Genomic DNA, 26,530 nt, shown 5'->3' with positions numbered 1-26,530 from the left:
TAATTGAGCAGCTATAAATATTTTATGCTGTTTCTAATCCAATGCGACTAAAAAGTTTGATCGGTTTTTAGTCTAGTTAATTTGGACTTGGACTTTATGTATTGTTTTCAAATTCAATATCAAATCTTATACTGTTTTTGATCTACAATTTTAATTCTAAATGTTCAAAGGCCGAAAGTCAACTAAGATGGCGACTTATAATTTTTTTGAGTCTTAAGTATCTTATTAAAAATGATTAAAAGTCGCATTTATTTGAAAAAATAAATTAATTTATAATATATTGATGCGCTCTCTTGTTTTATGAACTGATCGTTGATCATAATCTTACATCTGTCATACTTATTTGTCATAGCTTAACATTTCATGGGCTATAAAAGTTTTGTATCTGCGAATATTAGTTGCAGTGATAACTAATAAATTTGTATTAACATACGTAAAATAGTTCTCATCGTTACATTGGATCTAAATCTATAGTTTTCTAATCATCGATATTAAAGACAATGTCAATACATCGACAAGATGACAAGATTAATATTAAACTTTGTAATTTCACGCATCATTTAATGAGTGGTATTCACTATTTGGTAGTGCGAAGTATACCGTTTGGTATACATTGTACAACGAAATAGTGAATAGTCACTATTTAAGTTTCAGAGAATGAAAAGCCGTGCCCTGTAGAGGATCTTCGAGGACACGAATAAAACGATAATAAATAAATAAATAAATATATTACTATTGTTATGATTATTTTCATTATTATTATTATTATTATTATTATTATTATTATTATTATTATTATTATTATCGAATTCGTAAAAGGTCTGTTTTTGATCTACAGGCGATCAAAAACCGGCTAAAAATTATGGAACGTTTTGGTCTGTTTTTGACCTTGATGCGATCAAAACCAGCTCAATGATTGTGACAAAAAAAAATTCTGATTTTGGTCTTGAAACAATAGGAAACAATTTTAATGTAACATTAAAAATTGTCTTAAATTGGTCTGAATTTGGAATAGTACGGGCTTAAACAGATTAAATTCTTATATAAAATAGATACACATAATAAAATTAAATTGAATGCAAAACATTAAAAATTTTCATTTATCATAAAACAGATTAAATTTTTTGACCCGGGATATATCGTATAGAATATGGTTTTCGGTAGTCAGTGTGAATAACCTGTTCAAACTATGAAACGAGAGAACAAATATCCGAACAATGTCTCACTACAAAAATATCTGTCAAATAGACGAGAGGCTACTCATCTTATATATATTTATATAATATATATAAGCAGCATGTCAAATTTAAAGGCTTTTAAGAGGTGAACGATTTGGTAGGAAGCAGTCTTCACATCTAAGCTACCGGAATGATCATTTGTCATGAGCCCTGAGACATATTGAATACAACTAGTGCTATTGATATTGATATATGTAGCTCGTAATTAGTGACGATTAAAAACCACCATTATCACCATCTAAAATAACCATAAAGGTTAATGTAATACAGGTAGATCCCATCAGATTATCACTTGTCTTTACGATCCTGAAGACATTAGGATTGCAATGTGTTAAGACAGTATTTATAGAATAAATTTGTCATTAAGAAGTGATAAAGATTATAAAACATAATGATATTCTTGAGTTGAATAATTTCCATAAAAGAATATCCTCTATAATCTATTCTGGTTTTCTAGCGGACAAGAAGCACTAGTCAGAACAAGTGAACGTTTCGAACCCGTGGGCTGTTAGACGCGACGACTATGACAGAGACTAAAAAATAAAAGACAGTGGTTCCGGTCCAGTGGTGCCTGGGGCAGCGCGCGAGCTGTTCATAATCTCAATGTCCCTTTCTTGGCCATTACAGTATTAATGTAACGCTGCTAAAAAAGTATCGTTGGTTGCTCTGACTGGAAAGGTAAGATATGAAGGGACGAAGAGGAGAAGGTGGTTTTAGCCCACGTAGGATAGTCCAGATATGGCGTGTGCCGCCACCACCGGTCCCCCTTTCAGTCAATTGCCCCTACTATCTCTCTTTTCTGTTCCCCCCGCTGTACCCCTAAGCTCCAGGTTGTTTCTCTCTTTCTCTGTGGTACCAATAGTCATTTTTTCCCCTTTTTTGATTTTTTATTTTCTTTCAGCTGACAGCAGATCGACCTCGTATCTTTATTCGGTCATGCAAAGACTATTACGGACCTTCTGCGAGGCACACGACAGGGTGTTAAGAAAAAGAATATATCCCCTCTACCTGAGGATCTGTTCTGATGCGTAGTTTACGCCCTTTTTAACTGCTTACATCATCAAAAGAAAACAGTGATTTTATTTTAAATAATTATCTGTAATATGACGAATGAAAAATGGAAATTCTGCTTATAAAATTATCGAAATGACTGAACGATTTGTTATTGATGATATTGATGGATGCAACAAGTCACCCTATCGTCTAAAGGATACTCTGTGATGATAATCGAAAATTTCGAGTGCGTTATTGTATTTAAACCATGAAACTAGTGATAGAATTGGAATGGACATTTATAGGGTACTGTTAAAGATAAACAAAGTAAAAAGAGAAGGAATAAAACCGACACAATTTGGCGTGGGCGCACCCCCACGCGAATGACGTCATTTAGTAAACGTTGGCAGGAGTTACCGACGCATATTTTATTAGTATGAGTAGAGTATGTGAAGAGAAGAAAAGAGAAGAGAAGAGGAGAAATCTAAATACATGTGTATGTGAAATGGAAGAGTACATAGCGGGGGAATGAAGCTCTGATGGTGATGTAAAGGTATAGTAGGAGGGTTGACTGGAGTAGTAGGGTGTCAGAGTAACGAGGGACGTGGTGCAGTAAGAGGGTAACTAAGAATGAATGGATATTGTAGGCTGTAGAGACAACTGAGTAGTAGTGGAAGTAGAGGAGGGATGAAAGAGGTGGCGCGATCAAATCATTCCTCACGAGGGAAGGATGTGAAGATGTGAGAGATAAAGGAGTGGTATAGTAGTGAAAAACAAGAGACCTCACTCACTCTTTACTCTGACAAGGACTTTTGAAGAAAGAAAAGAGAAAGGACCGGCGAGGATAGAAGAGTAAAATGCCTAAACAACCAAAGTATTGGGGGGTAAGATCCAGGATGATGTAAACGAACACACGTGACGCTAGCCAATGGTCTGATGTTGCTACTGCCGTTCAGGTCTCTTTCTCTCTCCTTCTCTTGTCCTCATCATCGTCATCTTCTCGTTTACTCAGAATGTTACTAACCACTTGGTGTGCAACTCTTTATTAGTCTAGCGCGGACTATCGCGAACCCTTGCTTAGCTGCATCCAACTCCTCAATATCCGCTGATGTGCATAAGTTTAGTTTATTGGAGAAAATTGTTCCAAAGATCGGGAGTTTTCATTTTAAGGATTATTGTGCTCAAGTGAATTCGGGTTTGTTTTTAAATAAATCGAGAGAAGCAACAGATTTATTACTAGAATCATATCGCACTACAACATCCGGATGACGATAGTTTTACTGATATCTCCTGTCGTTCAGTGAACGTCCTGTTGAAAACGAAAAAAAATAAATTTATAAATTATTTATAGAAATAGTGTAAGTGGAGTCGCAATGCTGATGTGATCGACCACGTGAAAATAAGGCTATTGTAGTTGATAGATAGTATAAGTGATAATATTTAAGATACATTAACGAGTGTTTGTTGACATGTGTCAGTTTTTCCAAACGCCGCTTTTGAATGATATATTCTTCGACGCTGACATTTATCGACGACGTCAACAGTATCTTTATCAAGACAATTTAATCTTTAAAAGGTGCGAAAAATTATTCTGGTCACTTGAAACTGCTGTTGAGTTAGTGACACACTGGTCGACAACAAGCACAAGTGTAATTTGAAAAAATGGTGGCGCTCGTCGCGATGCGACGCGAACATACAACAGGACGTAGCAGTAATTACGAACCCGCTAATCCACTTGCAGGTTTTGATCATCTCCAACCAAATCCATTTGGTCATCCAGTTATCAATGAATCTAGAATACGTGACGTTCAAAATCCGGAAGATGGGGAGTTACAAGAGTTTGTGGATATTGCTCAAGTCCAACAATTACTGCAGCAGCAGACCCAGCATCAACAGCAGCATCATCACCATCAACAACCACCTACAACCTCGTGTCTCTGGGGAGCGGTTTATCCGCCACCTCCACCCACCATCAGCTATCCTCATCATCACCATCACCATCATCATCACCATCCCTCGGAATCTCATCAGTCAGGTAAATATTATGCTAGCATAACATGTAATATTGATTGTAGTCTTGAAACACGTCTGCTTGGATATGCTTTCTGAAATAACTTCATTATTCGAAATTCCTATCAATAACAGATTGTTTTACATTTTGCTTGATATGATAACTAAATGTGTTACAAAACTACATTCAAGATATTCTATTGCTTGTCTCTCATCTCGAATGACTTACAATGTTTGATTCTAATTGAATGCAAGCCATGACTGTTATGAAATTAACTCTCTTATTTGTCTTCTATTCATGAATGATATTTATAATTGTTAGATATTTTACGAACGCGCAAAAAAACCGATTTTTTTTTTCTTCCATAAAAATATGTTAAATTCTAAATTATATTTTTAAATCAAAATGATTCTTAGAAAGTAAAAAAAATTAATATTTCTTACCACTTTCATCATTGTAATTAATAATTTCTAAAAATACAGAATCAAAATTAGAGCATGTAATCTTGCTTGTCGAAATACCTGTTAATAATCCTACAGATAACTTTATCGAAGATTTTCATCACTACCTATGAGAACGAGAAAGAAATAGTGCTACTAAAAATCTGACATTTTTAGGGTGTGTCTGTATACGCATACATTATAAATGTATCTCCAGTTATTTTTTAAATATTTTTTTTCATCTCGACCGTCGGATTGTGAAGATAAGTTTATCGGATAACTGAAATTTTTTTCTTATCTTCATTACTCTTGAAACTCAGTTTATTCATTAACGGACAAGTTTTAGGGAAATTTTGACAATAAGCTGCCTGAATTTTGCCAGAAAAATTTTGACTGGATTTTTTGAGATGGTAGAAAATATGCTAAAATATTTTTATCGTCTTTTCTTTTTACACTAATTTTACATGAAGGAACTAAGACAGTTTGCAAAGATGAAAAATGTCTTCAAAATTCATTTAAAAAAATACTTTTCGCTTTCAGAAATTATGAATTCCGTGAAAGTCACTATTTTTTTTAAACCAAGAAAAAACTTCCTTAAAAATATTATTTTTAACTAGAGAAATTTTTTTATTTATTAAATCGTGGAATCATCTTAAATAAATTCAAAATTTTTCAATGTAAAATGTAATAAAATTTAAAATAAAAAAAAAAATAATTTTTTAAACCAGCAAAAATTTTTTTGGTGCAAATAATGTTGAATTCACTTGATCACTTAAGAAAACTCTATTTTTTATGACGAAAAAAATTTATAAGCTAAAATTTTTCTATTTATCCACAAATTTAAGAAATTATTTTGTTTATCTCAAGAAATACTTAAGGCTTCTTTGAGCCGTTTTTTTTTTTTTTTAAATTATTTAAAGTCGCATAAACTACTAAGGTCATGAGCGACTACGGTAGGGGGTAAACTTTTGATGTTGGAACTCGTTTTATTTTTTTTTTGAGCTGAGCAGAATAATACTCTTAAATATTGAAAATATTCATTGATGTACGCCGGACTCGAACCCGGTTCAATGCTTTGGTAAGCAAGGGCCGGATCCTATAGGCTACTGATATAGACAATAATAAATTGTATTTTCATATTGCTTTATAAATCATATTAATAAAAAAATTCTTGGCTCAAAAATTTTTTTTCTTGATCTAAGAAAATAATTTTCTTAAAAATAGTTTTGTTGACGAAAGATTTTTTAAGCAATCCACTCTTATAATTTAGATAAAAAATATGAAAATATATCATGTAAGCAAGCTATTCGTAACGTGATTGGTCAAATATATCATAAGCATGAAAATATATGCAAACCCTAAACTCAGGCGCGCGCTTGCGCGCGCAAATTTGAATTTTAATAGAATTTATTTTTAAAACTAGCGACCCGGTCCGCTTCGCTGAGCCTCAGTCAAAATAACTAAAGTTTTTGTTATAATTTTTTATTTTATTATAATGATCAATTAATTTTTAAGTTCGAACAATAAGTTTAATATAATAATAGTTAATCTAGAGCAATAACTAAAATTAATAAAATCATAAGTAATAAAATTTGCATTATTCATCGTCAAATAAAAAATTCCTACCAAATTTGAGAGCTTTGAGGGAGGATTTTTTAAAAATTTTTTTACATACAAACCTTCTCCTAAAAATTCTGAAAACAACAAAAAAAATTTAGCTCAATCGGTCCAGCCATTCTCAAGTGATGCGTGGACATACATGCGGCATTTTATTTTTATTTATATAGATAGATAGATTCAAATGAGCATCATAAGACCTGGATTTTTGGATTTTCCAAACTTTTTCTGGTTACCATAAAACATATCGGTACTTATCAGAGTACAAAATAATAAATAGATGTCTGGGAAGATATTCCATAAAGAAGAAATCATGAGATAATCATGAGACAGTTGTGGATAAAGGAGAACGTGTGTATAGTTAACCGAAAAGAGAAACGATAAAGGGTACCAGAAAAAGAGATTGAGAGAAGAAAGATATTTGTGCCAGCAGCCACTCGTCGATCCACATACCAGTATTATCAGTATACTCTCGGCAACTCGCTCGAATATTCTTTCTCACATTACATATAAATCGTCGATGATTCATCGACTTTACTGGCTGTAAGATTTAAAGTCTTAGTCCTTTTATTTTTGAGTCTCTTTCCATTTGCTGGATCCTGCGATCGCCATGAGGCCAAAAAGAGCTACAATAATTACTCGTAAAAGATGGCATGACAATCTCTCTTATGGTGCATGAAGCAGCTCGGACAAAATAAAACTAAGAAAAAATACACGACTTGGAGGAATCATAATAAGAAGACGCGAATGTAATCGGACCTCTCGCCAGGGGGGAGCAGCATGTCGGATCGCGAGCTGCGAACAGACGAGCAAATTAAGTTGGCCTGTCGGAGTCTCTAATTCTACTCTTCTTCTATGTGCCTTAAAAGAAAAAACGAGAATTTAATAGAATAAAAGCTCTTTTGACTGGCCTGAATTGTCTAGATTAGTATCACTAGATATCTTTAAGCAAAATCCAGTCCACCTAATGGTATGCTCTCAGTCACATTCTCAAGAATTCAAAAATTATTTTAGTATAGTCTCTTTTTGCTGCGTTTTGTTACTTCACTGAAAATAATTAATTTAAGCCAGAAGAGATATTTATAGAAAAAAAAAAGATTGAAACAATTATCAAATATTATGAAATTAAGAGGTCATTCTGGTTCCGACAATTGAAAAAAGCCAAAATTCATGATTTTTCTACATTATAATTAAAAATTTATTCAGCTGAACAAAAATACTTTTCAATCCACTTTTATAATTTAGATGAAAAATATGAAAATATATCATGTGAGCAAACTATTCGTAATGTGATTGGTCAAATATATCAAAGCATAAAAATATATGCAAATCCTAAATTCATGCGCGCACTTGCGCGCGCAAATTCAAATTCAAATTTTTTTTAAAAGAGCTATACCGATTAATTTCAAAATTTAATGAGCGCCAATTCTCAATAAATCTTTCCAACCCCCACGTTGCGCGTCTTAATCGATCAATTGGTTCCAAATTTATCAATTAACAAAATTTTTTCTACACACATCCGAATGTCTAGCTAAAATCAATCAGAATACCTTCTTAAGATCTCAAGCTGTGATAAGACAATAATTTCTCAAAATCGAAAAAAAATCAAAATTTTCTACTTTTGAACATTACTTATTTCCATGTTGAAAAATAATTTTTACATTTCAATTAATCATTTGTCAGTTTATACAGACGGACGTAACATACTAATAATAAATTTATCAAATTGATTTCCTAAGAATATTCACTTTGAAATCAATGAATGAAATTATATTATTATCGTTCGAGGAGAAGTTCACTCTACAATCAAGAATAGTTATTCTGGTAAAGAATATAAGCTTGGATATAATTCATTGTCATTTGAACAAATATAACTAGCAACGCAATAATCGTTACCTCAAACGTCACTACCGTCGACGTAAATGAGACTGAATAAGGGTATTGCTTTTGTGTGCATTACATATCGTGAATATATAGATTGTGAGTGTTTACGTCGCCCCTTTCTATAGACTAATATCGCGTACTACCTGGGGTAGACCGGAAGTTTTCTTGAATGTCGACAAACGTAGATTACGTCGGTTAACCTTATAAAAATAGACTCATTGACGCTATATAGTACTGTAATATCGGAAATATCCGGAGGAGCTTATAGAAAAATTATGCTGCTAAATTAGCGTAAAAGAATGTACACAGACGGTGAAAAGTAAATATCTGACATAGTATAATTCAATCAACACCTAAATAGATTAAAGTTCACGTTCTAAATGTTCGAGTAATTTTTTTTTAAATTCAATCTTTACACTGAGAGAAAAAAATTATTTTTAAGAAAATGAGCAATTTTTTAATACACGGAAAAAAGTAAACTGTAATATTCACTCGGATTCTGGTTAGTTTTTATAGTTTCAAACAGTAAAGCGGACATCGGGGTGCCAAAAATGTAAATATTACAGAACTTAATGTAGAAAGTATAAAAGCCACAATTTATAATTTAATATCCAAAATAAGAAATTAGTAGTTGTCACTATAGTAAATAACGACTCTTTTATCTTTAAAAATTACAGTTTCAAACAGTAAAAATTGCCATTTCAATATATAGTCTATATTATGAAGAGAAGGAGAACTCAGATGAAAGAGAAGGGGGTCTTACTCTGGGAGAATTTAATATTTCAAACAGTAAAAATTATACTTTTAAAATATACATTTTACCAGTCTAAGCAAGTCAATAATTACAGTTTGATTTTTAGCGTTGCGTTTAAAATTTACCATTTTACTTTGTAAATATTGACGTTGCTTGTATTAGAAATTTACTAACTTTATTCTATACTTTTTACATATCATCACATCATTTTTTAGGTACGAAATGATAAATATTAAAATCTGAATTGTTAATTATTATACTTAAACATTTTAGACATTTACATGGCGAATATTACTGTTTGAAATAGTATTTTCTTCCATGTAAAGAGTAAATTGTAAATATTACAATTTTACAATGTGAATAGTAAAATCATGATTTTACTGTTTGAAGTGGTAATTTTTAGCAGTTGATCATTACTTATTATAAATCGACTGTTATTTATTACAGTTTACTTTTTTCCGTGTAAGAATATAATTTGTTGAAAATTTTATTTCTTAGCTGCAGAAATAAAAAGTGGCAGAAAGTAACTTTCTTCAAAAAAACAATTTTGGATATAAGTTCGTAAATTGTCGGTTAAGATTTTTTTTTTTTTTTTTTTTTAAAATTGTAAAGACTTGTAAAAAATTTTTTTAGATAATTATTTCCACTAGGAATAGCAAACGACACATTGTTTCTTTTTATTTGAATATCATGCACACGATTGATTAAAAAAAAATTTCTATAAGCTGATCTTCTGCAAAACAAGTTCGGAAGCACGCAAAATGCACAATTCATAATGCTTAATGAATGAAATTCTTAATTAAAAAAATATTATATTGATAATTCATAGATTAAAAAGGAAAAGAAGCTTATATTATAATCCGGATACGCGTAGAGAAAACATTAATCATGTATTTCACGCTTATTGAAAGAAAATACCTGTTTATAGTGCATCATACATTTTTTTCTCTAATTATTGTGTTTCCAACCTACGAACATTTTTCTGCTGATTGACGGAAAAATTTTTTAGCTTATTTTAATGATTTTTTCATTTCTGTTGCATTAAATGAAATTGTGACGATTAAAAAATTAAACTTTTCTTCGGAAATGTTTTAATCATTCAAATGTTTGGAGTAACTATCAAACGAAAATGTTTAGATCTAATGAAAGCAAACAATTCAAATCCACTTAACTATTTTGATACAAATGACCTAAATTGATAGTGATCTGCTAACATATCAAAGAAGCACACTTCTTTTGATAGTCACTTTATTTTTTATAAAGAAAAAGTTGATTGTGAATTTAATAGGTTTGAAATTGATATAGTAGATGACATCACAGTCTAACATTGTACACACACGATGAAAAAAACATAGGGATGTTTCCTATCTTTCAAATGTTAATATGGGAATTTTTTCTTTATTAACATGATAGAAATATCCATGTGACATAAGAAAAATTCATTTATCACTAAAATTTATGTAACTTAATTTAATAATTACAAAATTACATAACAATTCTCTCATTCGAGCAATTTCAGATCATTTAAAAGTAAAACAGTGATATACAGTCGGTTTGTGATAAAAAAATTCGAGGAAATTTTTTTCAAATTTTGCTTTACATTTCGAAAAAATGAAAAATCCACCATATTATGGACGGTGTGGCTTAAATTGCCATAACTTTTTCAAAAATTGACTTATCGGGACGTTTTTTTTTTCAAAATTTTTTTTATTAAATTTTCTTTTTGGGAAAAAAATAGAAAAAAATTATCCGAACCTATCTTCATCGTTATTTTTTAGATTTTCCGAAAAAACTCCGAATTTCTCGATGATAAACATTTTTAATTTCTTTTTTCTTTCTTTCATATGAAACTTTGGCATTTTCTACAAATATCCTAAAAATTTCAGAATGGTGTTTATTCGATTTCTATTTTTTTTTTCAATTGAAAAAAAAATTTTTTTTCATGTCATAAATGAATTTTTCTTATGTCACATGGATATTTCTATCATGTTAATAAAGAAAAAATTCCCATGTTACCATTGGAAAAATTACTATGTTAACATTGGAAAAATTCCTATGTCAATATAGAAAAAATTCCTATGTCAACATAGGAATTTTTTCTATGCAAAAATAGGAAAAATCCCTATGTTTTTTTCGCCGTACACAGAAAAAAAAATTGACTTGAATCAAGTAAATAATTTTGAAGAATTTTATCTTCTTGATTTGAGTAAAAAAATTCTTAAACTAAGAAATTTTTCTTGGTTTAAGTAAATTTTACTTAATTCAAAAATTTTTTGTCTTGATTCAAGAAAATGAAACTCTTCAAAATTATTTTCTTCGTTCAAGAATTTTTCTCTTGATTCAAGTTAATTTTTTTTTCAGTGTAGAAAAAGTTTGAAGATGAATATACCGATGATCTAGATCTGATGCAGTTAAGAGATTAATTAGAAATCTTTTTTCCTCAATAAACATGTACTAATATTCTTAACGCTCTTTTTATACATATCGACGGTCACATTCTAAGATGACGTGTTCTACATTTAGAAAACTTTTTAACATACGATTCGATGGATTTTAATATTTATTGAAAAATAATTATGAAGCACTTTAATATGAGCCAGATATTATTGTTTCATACACTGTTAAAAAAAAAAGACGACAAATTAATTTGTTTAAAATTTTGAACAATTTTATTTCTTAGTTAAAGAAATTAAAATTTTTCTCAGCAATATTTTTGTGGAAAAAAATTTTTATTGATTTTGAATAAAAAAAATTCAAAAGTTGTCTATTCAAAATTTTTTTTCTTAATCAAAAAAATTTATTTTCAATAAAAAAGTTACTGTGAAAAAAAATGTTATTTCTTAAACTAAGAAATAAAATTTTTTTTAATTTAAAAAAAAATTAAATTCTCTTTTTTTTAAAAAGAATTTTTTTCTTTCAGTGTACAAAAAAAAGATTACATCTTATAACATAAATATTCGTATATTAGGTCATAATTGAACATATATTAAGATTAAGAAACAGGGATATTAAAGAGGCGATATGCTTAATGATCGAGCGGAGGTAAATTACAGGTATGGAGAAAGGTTTTTCTCTCTCGTTGTAGACGGGTAATTCTAGTAGCAACGTGAGTTCATCAATACATGTATAATTCTCTGAACAAAAATTTTTATTTTTTCAAGTGAGTAACTAAGTATTCCAAGAAAAATTACTTCAATCACTTTAATTGTGATAAATCAAGTAATAATAAAAATGTTGATTTATTATCTAGAATTTCTGAAATTTATTGTATAAAATATTTAAGTGAAAATAAAATATATTCATCAAAATTATAAGATTCTACCATTTTTCTTCTTGCTCCGATTTTTAAAAAATATCAGCGGAAATAAATTTTCTTAAGAATAAAATTTCAGGAAAAGATCTTACTTCTTTTTGAAAACTGAAAATTTTCTCGTACCAAAAAAAATGCATTACACAGAAAGAACAAAATGATACTGAATATCATCCCAGATTATACTCAGTGATATCTGTAGTGAAAAAAATTTTCAGATAGTAGCTAATATTGTCCAGATTATACTGGGTGATATCTGGATTATACCCATTGTAATCTGGATTATACCCATTATAATCTGGATTATCCTCATTATAATCTGGATTATACTCATTATAATCTGGATTATACTCATTATAATCTGGGTTATACTCATTATAATTTGGATTATACTTATTATAATCTGGATTATACTGGGTGATATCTGGATTATACTCATTATAATCTGGATTATACTCATTATAATCTGGATTATACTAGCTACTATCTAAAAAAAATAATCCATAATTTTTACGCAAGACAATTCTTTTTGTCCGTAGATATATACTTTTTTATAAATTGTTGAACTTTAATCCGTTATTTATAAATAATTAGACGGTCATAAATTTGTTTTTATTTTTTTTTAAACTCACAACAAATACATTAAAGGAATGTCAGTTTTTTGAAAGTTTCTTACAGTTAGTTTTTTTTTATAACTAAGAAACTTATACAGAATTGCAGAAAGCATATGCAGTCAATGTTAAATATCTAATTTTTAATTGAATTCATCTCGGATTACAATGATCAATCGACTTCAAGTTTTTAGGGTAATAGTTTAATCGTGTTCTTAAATTTATTAAATTTTTCAGCGAAAATTTAAAATAAAAAATTGTTGCACCCTTGAATAAATAATAAACCTTAATACGAATACTTATAACTCAAAGTAAAGCTTATAAATTTCTAGATATAGATTAATTTTAACGTTTGAAAAAAGCAATGGTAGTATTGAAAATACGATAAAGCAAAGAGGTAACTTGGCGATCGATTAACGAGCATGCTGGGACGATAAAGGATAGTTTCAGGTCTTGAAGTAAACACCTTGGGTGCGTAAATCATCATCGCGACTTAAAAAGTAGGTAGCGCTCACATCAGATATAGTACTTGAGCTTGTATATGTATTAGTCGTATTACTTTCATACATTGAATATACGTCAACTCCGTACGATTATACAGATATTTTTTTTAGTTGAATGATCGTCTCACGAAGCAAAGAGATCGATCGTTGTCTGTGCCCGCGTGTCCAACCAGTGCAAACCTTAACGATCTCCAGGAAAATCGATGTGACAGCGAAGCAATTCAAGATGAGAGATCCAGCTGGTGAAGACCGGATCGGTTGATGAGAGAGAAAGAACCAGATAAAAAGAAAAGTATATTAAAGCCTCCCGGCTTGAGACTGCCTGCCTACCTTCTTTATAAGAATTACACATCCGTTAGTTTCAAATACTCTGTGGGAGGACTTTAACTCTATATACTATGCTTGTTCCTTCTTTATTTATAACATCAGTCGATCGTTGTCAATGAATTTACAACCTATATCACTGCAATCATGATAATAATAGAAACTCAATCCATCAATAATAAAAAAAAAATTTTTTTTTTACTTTATTAATTAATCTACTTTCGCAAACAACAAATTAGAATAAAATAATCTGAAAAATTTACAGAGTATATAGACTGTAAAATTTATTAAAGTATAATGTTATCATTGCAGAGTAACTTTTTGAATTAAAATCAAGTTTAATTTTTAGAGATAAATGTAAATATTGATCCGTTAATTGTAAATTTAAAATTTTTATCATGTGTCAATAAATAATTTTTTTTTTGTACTGAGGGAAAAAAATTTTCAGATAGTAGCTAGTATAATCCAGATTACAATGAGTATAATCTAGATTATAATGAATATAATCAAGATTATAATAAGTATAATCAAGATTATAATGAATATAATCTAGATTATAATGAGTATAATCTAGATTATAATGAGTATAATCTAGATTATAATGAGTATAATCAAGATTATAATCCGTATAATCAAGATTACAATGAGTATAGACTAGATTACAGTGAGTATAATATAGACTATAATAAGTATAATCTAGATTATAATGAGTATAATCTAGATTACAATGAGTATAATCCAGATATCACCCAGTATAATCTGGATTATACTAGCTACTATCTGAAAATTTTTTTCACCGCAGATATCACTGAGTATAATCTGAAATGATATCCAGTGTCATCTTGTTCTTTCCGTATACATTATACAAAATTAGAAAAATTAAAATTGGAAAAAAATTTCCGTCATATTTACAGAAAAAAATCTATTATAAGTACAGACTTAATATATTAAATTTACAGATTTAAAATCACAAAACTCAACAGGTAAAAATTAAATATTGAGTTCGGTAAATTTTACTTTTTATAAATTTTTCTGTAAATTTTATAGAGTAGTTTTGGTAAATATTTATAATCGGGGCAACCATTTTATCTTTCATTTTTAAATTTATCAATTTTTTAGAAAATTTTGATATTCAATTTTTTTCTAAAATTGTTCGTTTTTTATGTATTTAAAAAAAGAATATTTCAAAACATCAAAAAACGATAAAATAGAAATTTTGTCCAAAAACATGAGAGCAAAAATTTTTTCCAACTTCTGAAGGCAAAAAAGAATTTATAAAGTCTTAAAAACTTTAAGTTTAAAATTGCATTCATATTTTATGGAGAAATAGTTTTTTATTAAGAACCTGAAATGTAGAAACTTTTATTTCAAATGCGTAGAAGACTAAAACTAAAATATTTAGACGCGTTAATCTCTTTTTATAAAAATAAATTCTTCAACAGATAAAGTGATATGAAAGTCGCTGCTTCATCTGAAATTTAATGCAGAAGGTATTATATCTACATATCAATAGAGATGAGCGACAGTTACTCTCTTGTTGCTATTGAAAAGCTCGTTGCGAGCGCAAGCTTCCAAACGACCGAGGTCGGTCAAGTAAATTGCACTTTATCGTCTTTCCATTTTACCTTGCAAATCTCTAAGTGAACAATACTGATCTCTACACCGTTATAATATAATTGTACTGAAAATAGCTCCAAGCTGGTAATTTAGCTCACTTTTTTAAGTCAATCCGCTGAGTTTCTTGACATGTTCCGATGGTTGAAGTTAAAAAATTTATTTACTTTTGATAATTCTAAATTATTCTGACATATTACAAATTCTTCTGGACTAATTATAGTTATAATAGTACTTGTAATACGTGTTTGAAAAAACTGCTATTATCAGGTTAGTATCAAAAACAGTTAAGATTTTATTCTGCGGTTATTCACATTAAAAATTGTGGATTGCATGTACACAAGGTTCACAAAAAAATACATGTTCTTTACTATATTACTATATTGTAACTTAAAAAAAAAGCTAAGAATTTTTTGATGTTCCTGCTTACTTGACAACATTAAAAGCAAACTATTTTGAAATTAAATAAATTTTGAGCAACTTTTTTGAGGTATGAAAATAAAGTTTTAGAATGGTCAGAATTTTAGTAATTTTCAACGCAGACAATAATAGAGTAATTGTATACAAGAAATAGAATTGAAAACATAAAATTCAATTTTTGATGATTTTTTCAAATGTTACTTTTGAAAATTTTTGTATGGAGCTAATTTGAGGAAAAAGTTTTTAAATGATAATGAACTAAGATATTCTATCGAAGATTTGAAAAAAAAAATAGGAAAGCTCTTCGAGCTCAAAAATACAATTTTGATGTAGTTTTGAGCTCTCCGAGCTCAAAAGTCGGATAGAAGTTTAATAAAACACTATTTTTTGAATTTTCAAACCGCAATAACTTTTGAATGAACCGATTTTCACGCGGTTTCATCAATTTAAATACAAATTGATAAGACCGGAAGTTTCGGTGTAATTCGAAAAAAACGCTTTTATTCGATTTCTTTCGTCAACGATAACTCACGAACGAATCAACCGATTTTGACCGGCTTGATGGCGATCGACGTGGTTTTTCGATGTTAAGAGCTGATTAGTTTTTGGAATTGATCGATCGAGCCGTTTAAAAGTTATTCAAAAAAAACTTGATTTGAAAAAATTTTTTTTCGTAGTTTTTTTAAGATTCCTCAAAATTTACCGGTCGGAATCGGTCCAAATTGTATTAAAAATCTAAGTTTGGTCAAGCCCTTTCAAATGACACCAATCGCGATCAAATCGGCCAAGCCGTTCAAAAGTTATGAGAGGTTTACATACTGATGAAAACTCGATTTTCGAAAAACGGGGTAAAAACAATAACAAAAAACAATTTTTGAAAATTTTCAATTTTCTTAGCGGGAAGTTTATTAGATATTTAAGATTAATTGCATACGCTCGCTGCAGTTCTTTACCAGTTTGTTAGTTATAAAAAAAAAAATTAACAGTTAGAAACTTTAAAAAAACTGACATTCTTTTAATGTATTTGTTGTGAGTTTAAAAAAAATTTTTTTTGACCGTCTATTTATTTATATATAATAGATTAAATTTCAACAATTTATATAAAAGTATGTATCTACAGAAACGGACAAAAACATTTGTACGAGTTGCGTCTCCACGGGTACAGTCGTGCGTAAAAATTATGGATTACTTAGCTACAAGCTCATATACTTTTGCGGCGCGTATAATCTCTAATTTTCTGACAATGTTGTACCAAAAGTACTTTAATTATCAATTATTTCGTATTCTATAACCATTTATTGATAAAAAAGATAATTTTCAAAGGTAATCTTCAAGGATGTATTATAAAACTGATATTTTCTGGCATGAAATACCTAAGGCTACGTAAAACCGGTAGTTGAAAAGTTAGTGCGTTAAAATTTTTTACCTGTAATTCTCTCGTTTATTTAATAACATAACTCCGGTGAATTTCATTATACGCTTACGTTTGTATAATGACAAAAACACATGTGATATAAAGAGAAAAAGATTGAAAGAATATATTGTTTACAAGTTTAACGCAGGAGAAGAGGTGAAAAAACGGGTGCTGATCGTCGCATTCTCGCACGTGTACATACTTTTCTCTTTTGCCTCGGGTGGTCGCGTGCCGTCAAGGATTCGCGATCGATAGCACAAGACAAAAAGCAAAGTTGACGTTCAAGTGAGGCCGACAAAGAGAGAAAAAGTTGTGGGAATAGAAAGATAAAGAAGGAACAAAGATGTAATAAATAAAACGAAATATTCGTCTTTTATACATCATTACCGTGGTTGTGGTCGTAGATTATGTGTCTACGTTGGAAATACGTCGATGTCACGTCTCAAGGGATAACGATCGGTAGCATGAGGCGTATAAAAAGTTCGAACTCGATCGCCAGAATGAACGATTCATGTCAGTGAGCGTTCAATTGACTGATGGCTCCTCTTTTGTACCTACAAGTCGTGTGTCTTCATCCGTAAAACATCTCATGAAAATCTACACAATAATTCCAGTAAACAACTTTATTTATATTTTATCACTCAATTTATTCATACTTCAGCGCATAACTTAACATAATACATAATTAGAATCTTTATTATTACACTAAAAAAAATAATTTATTTTGGAAAAAATTGTGACAAGAAATTAATTTGTTGAAAGATTTTAATTTAGAAAATTTTATTTTTTACCTGACGAAATTTAAATTTTTCCACTCAATAAATGACTCAGAAAAAATATGCAATTTTTACAGACAGATTTCTTTTGTAAATTTCACAGCAAATATTTTGTAAAATTTCCAAATAATTTGTGTTAAAATCTACAAGAATATTATGTTATAACTTTTTAAATACAAAGTAAGCTCAATTATAAAAAAAAACGTGTAAATAATGATCCAAGCGACAAAGATAGTCGCACTGGTCTGACTCGGGCGATCACCTAAGCAAAGTAGCATTTACTGTGGTTAGTACTTGGATGGGTGACCTAGTGTATGCGCTAGAAAAGAGGACTAACGTTTTGGTGATCGATAAAGAAGAGTTTCTAATCGATTATTGTGAGCTTATATATAAGCTACTAGCTGTTACCTGCCCGCTTCGCTGGGCATTTTATAGAATTGTATTTTTAGTTCTAAACTTGAAATATAATTAGAGTATTGTTTTGACTTTCACAAATTCCAAATTTCATCGAATTAGCATATACCTTTTATCCATGTAATTATTCTAGCTAATATTCATTGTAACTTTCAATGTGCAATCATTATAATGTTTGCGTGGCTTTTTTTCAAAAATGAATAATAATTGGCACGAAGAAAAAAATTTGAAATGAGAATTTGGAGTCTATAGGAGCTATAGCTTGGAAATTAAAAATTTTTAATGCTAACACCCATCTTCGCAAACCCCTGTGAGATAAGCTATCGTAAAATTTGCCCATAGACTTTTTCTACATCTCTTACAGAAGATTCCTACCAAATTTGGAGTCGATAGGAGCTATAGTTTAAAAACGGGAATTTTTCATTATTAACGCCCCCGCAATCCTCTTTGGGGTAGAATATCGTAAAATTCGTTCATAAATTATTTTTTCATCACTTACAGAAAATTCCTACAAAATTTGGAGTCTGTAGGAGTTATAGCTTGAAAATTAAAAATTTTGATTGTTAAACCCACCCCCGCAACCCTCTGTGAGGTGAGATATCGTAAAATTCGTTTATAAATTATTTCTACATCTCTTACAGAAGATTCCTACCAAATTTAGAGTCGATAGGAGCTATAGTTTAAAAACGGGAATTTTTCATTGTTAACGCCCCCGCAACCCCCCTTGTGGACGGAATTTTGTAAAATCCGTTCTTAGCTGACCTCTACTCGGCGAAAAGAATATTCCTGCCAAATTTCAAGTCTCTAGGTCTTATAGTTCCAGAGATATCGTGATGAGTGTCTATATCTATAGAAAGTCTCCTATATATAGATAGATCTGTTACGACTGTACTGCCATGGATTTTCTCTGTGATTTTTCTATGCAACATTCCTAAAAACCTAGAAAGAGGGAGATATGGGAAAAAAAATTTTAGATGAAAATTCCCAAGCTCTTGATCTAAAATTCTTTTTTGCATGCCTCATAGCGCGAAGAGCGTGAGGTAGATTTACTCCTACCTCGTCAAGGTCAAGGAATTTTGTGATCTTTTTTTAAACTGCGCGCGCATGTGATTAGAGAAATGGGCGCCAATAATTTAAAAAAAAATAGAAAATACTCAATAAGAAAGTAATTAATTATTTTTTTTTTTCCTTTCAACATCAATTACACAATTTATTTTTTGCTTGAAAAATAAATCAGTGTAATAAGGCGTGCACTTTTGGATTTTCCAAAATTATAAAACTGCTTTTTCAACAAAAAAGTTAATGTGAGAAAAATTTTGATTTTTTTTAACCAAAAAATTAAATTGTTAAAAATTTTAAACAAATTAATTTCTTGCCACAATGCCGATTTTTTTCTCTCAGTTTATGATTACAACACAATTTAAAATTTATGTAAATTAAAAAAAAATACAGCAAATAAATTTCAACGAAAAACAAATGTCAAACGAACATTTCGATGATTCAGCATCGGCTATATGAGTACTACCATCAAATCGTTTTGGTATTTGAGGATATTTGGCTCAGGTGGTTGCGTGGTGGCTCAAAATAGTTTGGTTCGCCCGCGCAAACCCGAGTCGAGTAAGTCCACGAATAGTGCGCGCCCACTGTTGCCTCGACGCTTCGGATAATTTTAGAATTTTGTTTTGCCACCACCGTAAGTTGTAAGCGAGAAAGCTAAACTGTTACGAGGTATAAAATGTTGCTTTTAATACAACTAAAAAGATATACGAAGTTTATTCTTATCATATCAAATGTAAGGGGCTTAGATACAAAAAAAAAAAAAAAAATTATATACATAATATCTAATTTCTGCTTTATTAATTTTCCGTTTCGCTTATTACGTTTTTGAACTCGAAGAGCTCAAAAATATAATTTTGATGTAGTTTTGAACTCTCCGAGCTCAAAAGTCTGATAGAAGTTTAATAAAACACTATTTTTTGAATTTTCAAACCGCAATAACTTTTGAATGAACCGATTTTCACGCAGTTGGCGGCATTCGACGCAGCTTTTCAAATTTACAAACATCCATATACACCCACCATCTTAAAAATCGTCAAAGAAGCTTCCTAGGACCTTAAAACGTCGAGATCTGATAAAAATTCAATTTTTGAAAAACGCGGGAAAACCAACAACTTCCTAATTTTCAAAAATTTTCAATTTTCTTAGCGGGAAGTTAAAAATTTTTAATATCGCAGGCACAGGCGCTTTTAGTCGGACAAATATATAGATATACAGTTTATTTGATTAATTTCAATTAAATGACACTGAATTACATAGCCATTGGTGAAAGGGGACCTTTAATTCCTTCAGAGAATTGAAAAAAACAAAATTTTCATTCATTTAATCGATTTTTTCGCAAGTTACACTGTTAACGGGTTTCATACTTGACGAAAGGGAAAATTTTTAAACTGTGTTGGTATTTCTTTCCGTTTTCGTCGCACTAAATAAATTTTTGAAAAGTATAGAACTAATCTCCATTAAATTATGTTAACTATTAATAGTATGCTAGGGTATAATAATAAAAATAGTTGCCGAAATGAGGATTTCGATCGTAAAGCTCTCTTTCATGCTTCGCATCATGAATAGTGCATTATCTTGAAAAAAAAAAAAAAAAAAAAAAAAAAAAATACAGTGTGAATTATTAGACTCGTTGATTTATCAATGCTGTAAAACATTTAAATACTTAAACTACACATGGTCTTTACCCATGACTTCCGTGTCAGCGCACGAGACACACTCAAGTTCTCAGTTGGTGTGGGAGATTGGGCGCACGCCACAGTTTACGTCACAGATTGCAACGTCACTGGAGAACTCTGCGGGTTAAGAGAGGTAATTGTGCCGGGTAAACTAAGCAGCTGAGCAGAGGGAGAACCACTGGAAGAGTGGTGGTAAGAGCGACGGTCTAGTGGCGGTGATAGAGGAGAAAAAAGAAGTAAGTGGGGAAAGCGCTTAAGGGGTAACACACGCGCGCGTACACTGTCAGGAAAGCGAAGAGCGGGGATTGGCTGTCGGTCGGCCGCCGCTTCCAAATATGGGACAGTCTCCGCGGTCCATTCATAAAACTACGGGGCGCGCCGCGACTCGGCTCAGTTGGTGCGCGACCCCCACGCATCACGCGTCCTTTACATCCCTCTACTGTTAGTACAGGAGAGACAGCGAAATATAAGCACGACGCGGGTCACCAGCCAGTCTTACGGGAAAGGAAGAAAACCCACGCACCCTTGCCTTTTTTTTATCATTTATTCTTATTCACTTCGGCTGCAACAGTGTGTGTGTGCGTGTGTGCTCGATTTTGTTATTGTTGATCCGCAAGCTTCAATTCTGAGGAGGCGTACGCACTTAAGTGAAAGAAAATAATACTTAAATACATACATCTACTTTTGTATCCCGACATATGAGTGAAAACAGTGTTAAAGTTTTCTCTTCTCTCTCTCACTCATTGCTACGTTAGAGTGAGGAGAGGAGAGGGGGAGAAGGAGGAAAACTAAACTCGGAGTTTCAATTCACTAGGAGAATAATATTTTTACTATTTTGAGTCTGACTAATCTAATAATATTTAGTGTCATCGAATTGCCTTCGATAAATTAATATTTTTTAAGTTTCCCTGGTGATTAAGTGCTACCAAAAGGTGCAGAAGTGTAGATTATCATTTTTGTTTGAAACACTTCTACTTAACTTTATTTATCAACTCAAAAGTGGAGCTTTTAAGTTATACTACTGTTGAGTGTGTCTTGTGCAACTATTTTGAAAGAAACCTGAGTTTGAATGATAAAAATAAAAGCGATAATTAAGTAAAGTGTGAGAGACTGAGAAAGAGAAAGAGAGAGAGAGAGACAAGATTAATAAAAAAAAAAAAAAACTAACGTTTTATGTAAATTAGTTTGAATAATAATTGTAAAAATAATAGCGTTAAACGATACACCCATAGGCGAGGAGACGCAGTGTGGACCAGAGGAAGCTATCCCAGCGTCTACCACAATAGTTAACCCAATCCAACTCCAGAGGATGACAATGGACGGAATTGAGGTGGTTGGCACGCAGCATCACGCTGCAGCCAGTCCATTCCTTCTTTCGTCACCTCCACCGGGACACCATCATCACCATGTCCATCACACCCACGCTTCATACAATATTCAAGCTGTTCAATTAAGTTTTGACACCTGTCTGGCATACAATACTGCAACTTCAACTTCAGGGATCCACATAGGTCGTGGAACGTCATCGCCGATTGCCGCGACCTCCATCAACAGTGGCAAAGCAGTGTCACTTCTCACACTCTCCAGCTGTCCTCCATTACATTCTGCCAGTTCGGACTCTTCGGATGCCCATCACCGGCATCGGCATCATCACCACCACAATCATCATCACAATGATACCCACCAGCATCATTCCATCTCTGACAATCCCATCTCACCGAGTGATTCTGGGAAAAAACAAATCCAACATCAAAGGAACGGTGACGACGATGATGTGTGCATCGGAAACTGCCAAGATGACATCCATGATACCACAGAAAAAGATAAACCTGGTGATTTAAACACTCCTGTGACTACCAGCAGTGATTTGCCTTCTTTTTTTGGACCCTCTGCGCTCGTAGAACCACCGCCAATATCAGGTACAGCATCCACGTTACCCACGTGATAAAAGACTATATTTTATTATCGATCCTATTTGACTTTGAACCCCAAAGCACCGGAGAAATTGTTCAAAGGCAAAGTCAAGGGCATCAGAGCCACGCGACGTCCGTGACGTAGAACGGTCACCCGCAAAAACGACCAATATCGAAGCTCAACCAGCGACCGTGGATCAATACTTAACGACCCCAACATTCAGGCAGACTCTTCTCCTCACCACCCTCAACTCCTTCTCGGCTTTAATATTATATTCTCTTCTCTGCATTCAATCTCGTATCCCTCCGGTAACTGTTTTTCCCGAATGCTTCCCCTCTTCACTGAGTTCATTCATAGTTCCATACGACCCCGATACCACAATACTGTTTTCATTCTCCGCTTGTGCTATCAACCTTCCTTCCTACCCTCTGTCTGGCTTTCATCCCTCTCAGATATTATTATTAGATTCACCCACAGCTGACTTTACTCCTTTCTCCGGTAACTTATAAACAATATTATTTTTTTAATTCACATCAATGGTAGATTAGGGTTAGATGCTGCTCTAGGGTCAACCCGACTCTTAAAATTTTATTTGAAAAAAAAAAATAAAATAAAATAAAAGTTAAAACATCTGTTTCAGTGTCACTATCTAGTCCAACTTGATCTATAATAATTTTAAACGTATCTACTGAAAATACAGGATACAGACAAATGAGTTGTAGATAATAGAGCGTTAGCCATATAAGATAAAATTGATATCGTATCATTCGCTTCTTCCTTTACTACACAATGGCGTATGTGTGTTAAACAATGCATTGCCCGGGAGTCAGCGTCCCCAGCAAAATCGACCAGCATATAGCTGAATGAGTCTGCGCGAGACACTATTAATTAACAAATAAACTCATTTGATTCATTGTATAATATTAACCCTCTATTTCTTCAAATTGCAGGTAGCCTAGCAGGTGATGATCTTTCCCTCGAAGCAGCAACCGTAGAAGATGATGAAACGGTGGTTTCTACGGGAAGAGATCACCAGCAACATCATCACCACCACCATCAAGATAACACGGATTCCACTGGCGGATCACATCCAGCGTCTAGTCCCCAGCGTCATCATCAATCCCAGGAGGATATTGAGCGCTGTAATATCCTTCAAGGAGGTGTCATTCTCTACTCAGCTCCACACTCGACGACATCTGTTTCTTCTACGCCTGTCACTAGTGTCAACATTTGTAATGTACCCACGCTCACTTATCGCGGTATCTTTACAACTACCTGCACTCAATCGACTACTCTCAATACTCTTCAAACACCTCAACAACAACAACAACAACAACAACAACAACAACAACAACAACAACAACAACAACAACAACAACAACAACAGCAGCAACAGCAACAGCAGCAACAACAGCAACAACAACAACAACAACAACAACAACAACAACAACAACAACAACAACAACAACAACAACAGCAGCAACAACAACAACAACAACAAACATCTCAAGAAATATGGAATTCAATTCCATCACCTTCTCTTACCTTAACCAGTCAACCATTTCTCCATCCGTCACTTCACTCAGCCCCCTACGGTGGAGAAACTGTAGAACTTCTTCAAGTTGATTCAAAGCCCCCAACTCATTCTGGATATCACGATTCACCATCTTCGACATCGACAACTTGGCTCACTAGTCACGAGGACAGCTATGATCCAGGACTACTGTCTCATCACCAGCCTCAGCCACATCATCACCACCACCATCATCACCAAGAGACTACGCTCAAACAAGAACCAGTTGGTAACTCTGGATACAATCCAGCGGTGCAGCAACATCAACAGTCTCAACCTCAACAACAGCTATCGACATCAGGATCCGGGGCTGTTCAACTTGCTGAGTACAATCCTAGCACATCGAAAGGCCATGAAATTCTGTCCCAAGTCTATCAACAGAGTTCTCTTCCTCTGAGGCTAGTACCAGTCAAACCGAGAAAGTATCCCAACAGACCTAGCAAAACTCCAGTCCATGAAAGGCCTTACGCTTGCCCAGTCGACGGATGTGATCGACGATTCTCACGTAGCGATGAACTTACAAGACATATACGTATTCATACGGGTCAGAAGCCATTCCAGTGTCGCATATGCATGCGCTCTTTTTCACGGAGCGATCACCTAACTACCCATGTTAGAACTCACACTGGTGAAAAGCCGTTCTGCTGTGATCAATGTGGAAGAAAGTTTGCCAGAAGTGACGAGAAAAAAAGACACGCCAAGGTTCATTTGAAGCAGAGGCTCAAACGTGAGGCAAGTCATATTAACTCTAGAAATCATTCTCAAGCTCACGTATCTTCTCCTTGCAATCAATAAATTAATATTATTTTTTAAAAATAATATTGATTAGATTATGTTTCTTCCGAGAGATTTCAATATCGTGTTTTAAGAGATTTTAAACAATTATTGAATATTATAAACTAATGTGTAATTGTTCGTTATTATTAAATTTTAAAAACTAATATATTGAGAAATTTTCAAGATAATTAGTAATTTTATGAGAAAATGTTATAGTATTAATTTATTTGATCTCTGTTGACACTTGAATATCCTCTCACGGATACCTGAGTCTTTCAATTGTGCGGTCGTATAATCGTTAATCGTTACCTTAGTTTTAATCGACTAAGTTTTAGATTTTTTATTACTCAAGCCATAGTTTAAAATGTTAATCTATATTAACTAATTTTATCATACATTATACAGAATTGTATTTATAAGAAATATTTAACAGTTAAATAAAATTCTTTTTTTTTTTTTTTTTTTTTTTTTAAACAAATTAATTACAAACGTAACAATTTTTTTATAAAATTAAACAAACAAGTTGTTATCTGATTTAAAATCATCACTTGTTAAAACTAAGGTACCGCTACTTATATTTATTTTATTTTCATTCTAAATTTTATTTTTCAATATATATTTGTTAAATTTTCCCCCGTGATCCGGACACGCTAAACGCCGATTTTCAAAAAATTTGAGTTTTTTTAAAACTCAATGGACAATCTTTAAAAAAATTTTTTTTTTATTTCTTCCCGTATAAATAAGAAGAAAAAAATTAGAGAATCCATTGAAAAAAGTGTAATTACATTATTAATGGTTATTTATGGTTAAAACATAAAGTAATATTGTAAATATGTATATATATGCCGTATTATATGTATACATATAAATTTAACTGAATGCAGGTACAGAAAAAATGCCGATATATATTATATATAGAAAAAGAGAGAGAGTGAATAATAAATGGGTAATTTAATTGTTTTAAATGTCTATTTACTCCAAAAAAATTGTTATGAAATAATAAATTTTTTTCGTCTAAACTACTATGAAATATGAAATATCCATCCATATGTGTATACATATGATTAAAAACGAGTAATTAATTTTATGTATATGATGCTATATTTATTAACAAAAAGCGTGTATATTTTCTTTAAAAAGTTATGGGTATTTTACACCCATTGCACGCACATATTTTTAAATACTCGTTGTATTGCTGAATAGGCAGG

General features: G+C 31.8%; 1 protein-coding gene across 1 annotated transcript; it reads left to right on the top strand.

The window, feature by feature from the left end:
* The first annotated feature begins 3,825 nt into the window (after window positions 1-3,825).
* LOC141532173 (uncharacterized) lies at window positions 3,826-26,530 on the top strand. The gene is made up of 3 exons (XM_074250396.1): window positions 3,826-4,266; window positions 22,291-22,977; window positions 23,923-26,530. The coding sequence occupies exons 1-3, from the start codon at window positions 3,894-3,896 to the stop codon at window positions 25,338-25,340; spliced, it is 2,478 nt and encodes an 825-aa protein (XP_074106497.1). The 5' UTR covers window positions 3,826-3,893; the 3' UTR covers window positions 25,341-26,530.

Source organism: Cotesia typhae, unplaced genomic scaffold, assembly GCF_013202065.1.
Source record: "Cotesia typhae breed Kobodo isofemale line unplaced genomic scaffold, CoteBio_Ctyphae contig_59, whole genome shotgun sequence".
Classification (NCBI taxonomy): Eukaryota; Metazoa; Arthropoda; class Insecta; order Hymenoptera; family Braconidae; genus Cotesia; species Cotesia typhae.
The sequence above is the reverse complement of the archived record's forward strand: the minus strand, read 5'-3'. Positions and strand labels throughout refer to the sequence as shown.

Excerpts from the sequence above, each read along its gene's own strand:
- LOC141532173 (XM_074250396.1), top strand. The coding sequence starts at position 3,894 with ATGGTGGCGCTCGTCGCGATGCGACGCGAACATACAACAGGACGTAGC. Across the intron at positions 4,267-22,290 it reads CTCGGAATCTCATCAGTCAG|GCGAGGAGACGCAGTGTGGA; the intron begins GTAAATATTATG and ends ATACACCCATAG. Across the intron at positions 22,978-23,922 it reads AGAACCACCGCCAATATCAG|GTAGCCTAGCAGGTGATGAT; the intron begins GTACAGCATCCA and ends TTCAAATTGCAG.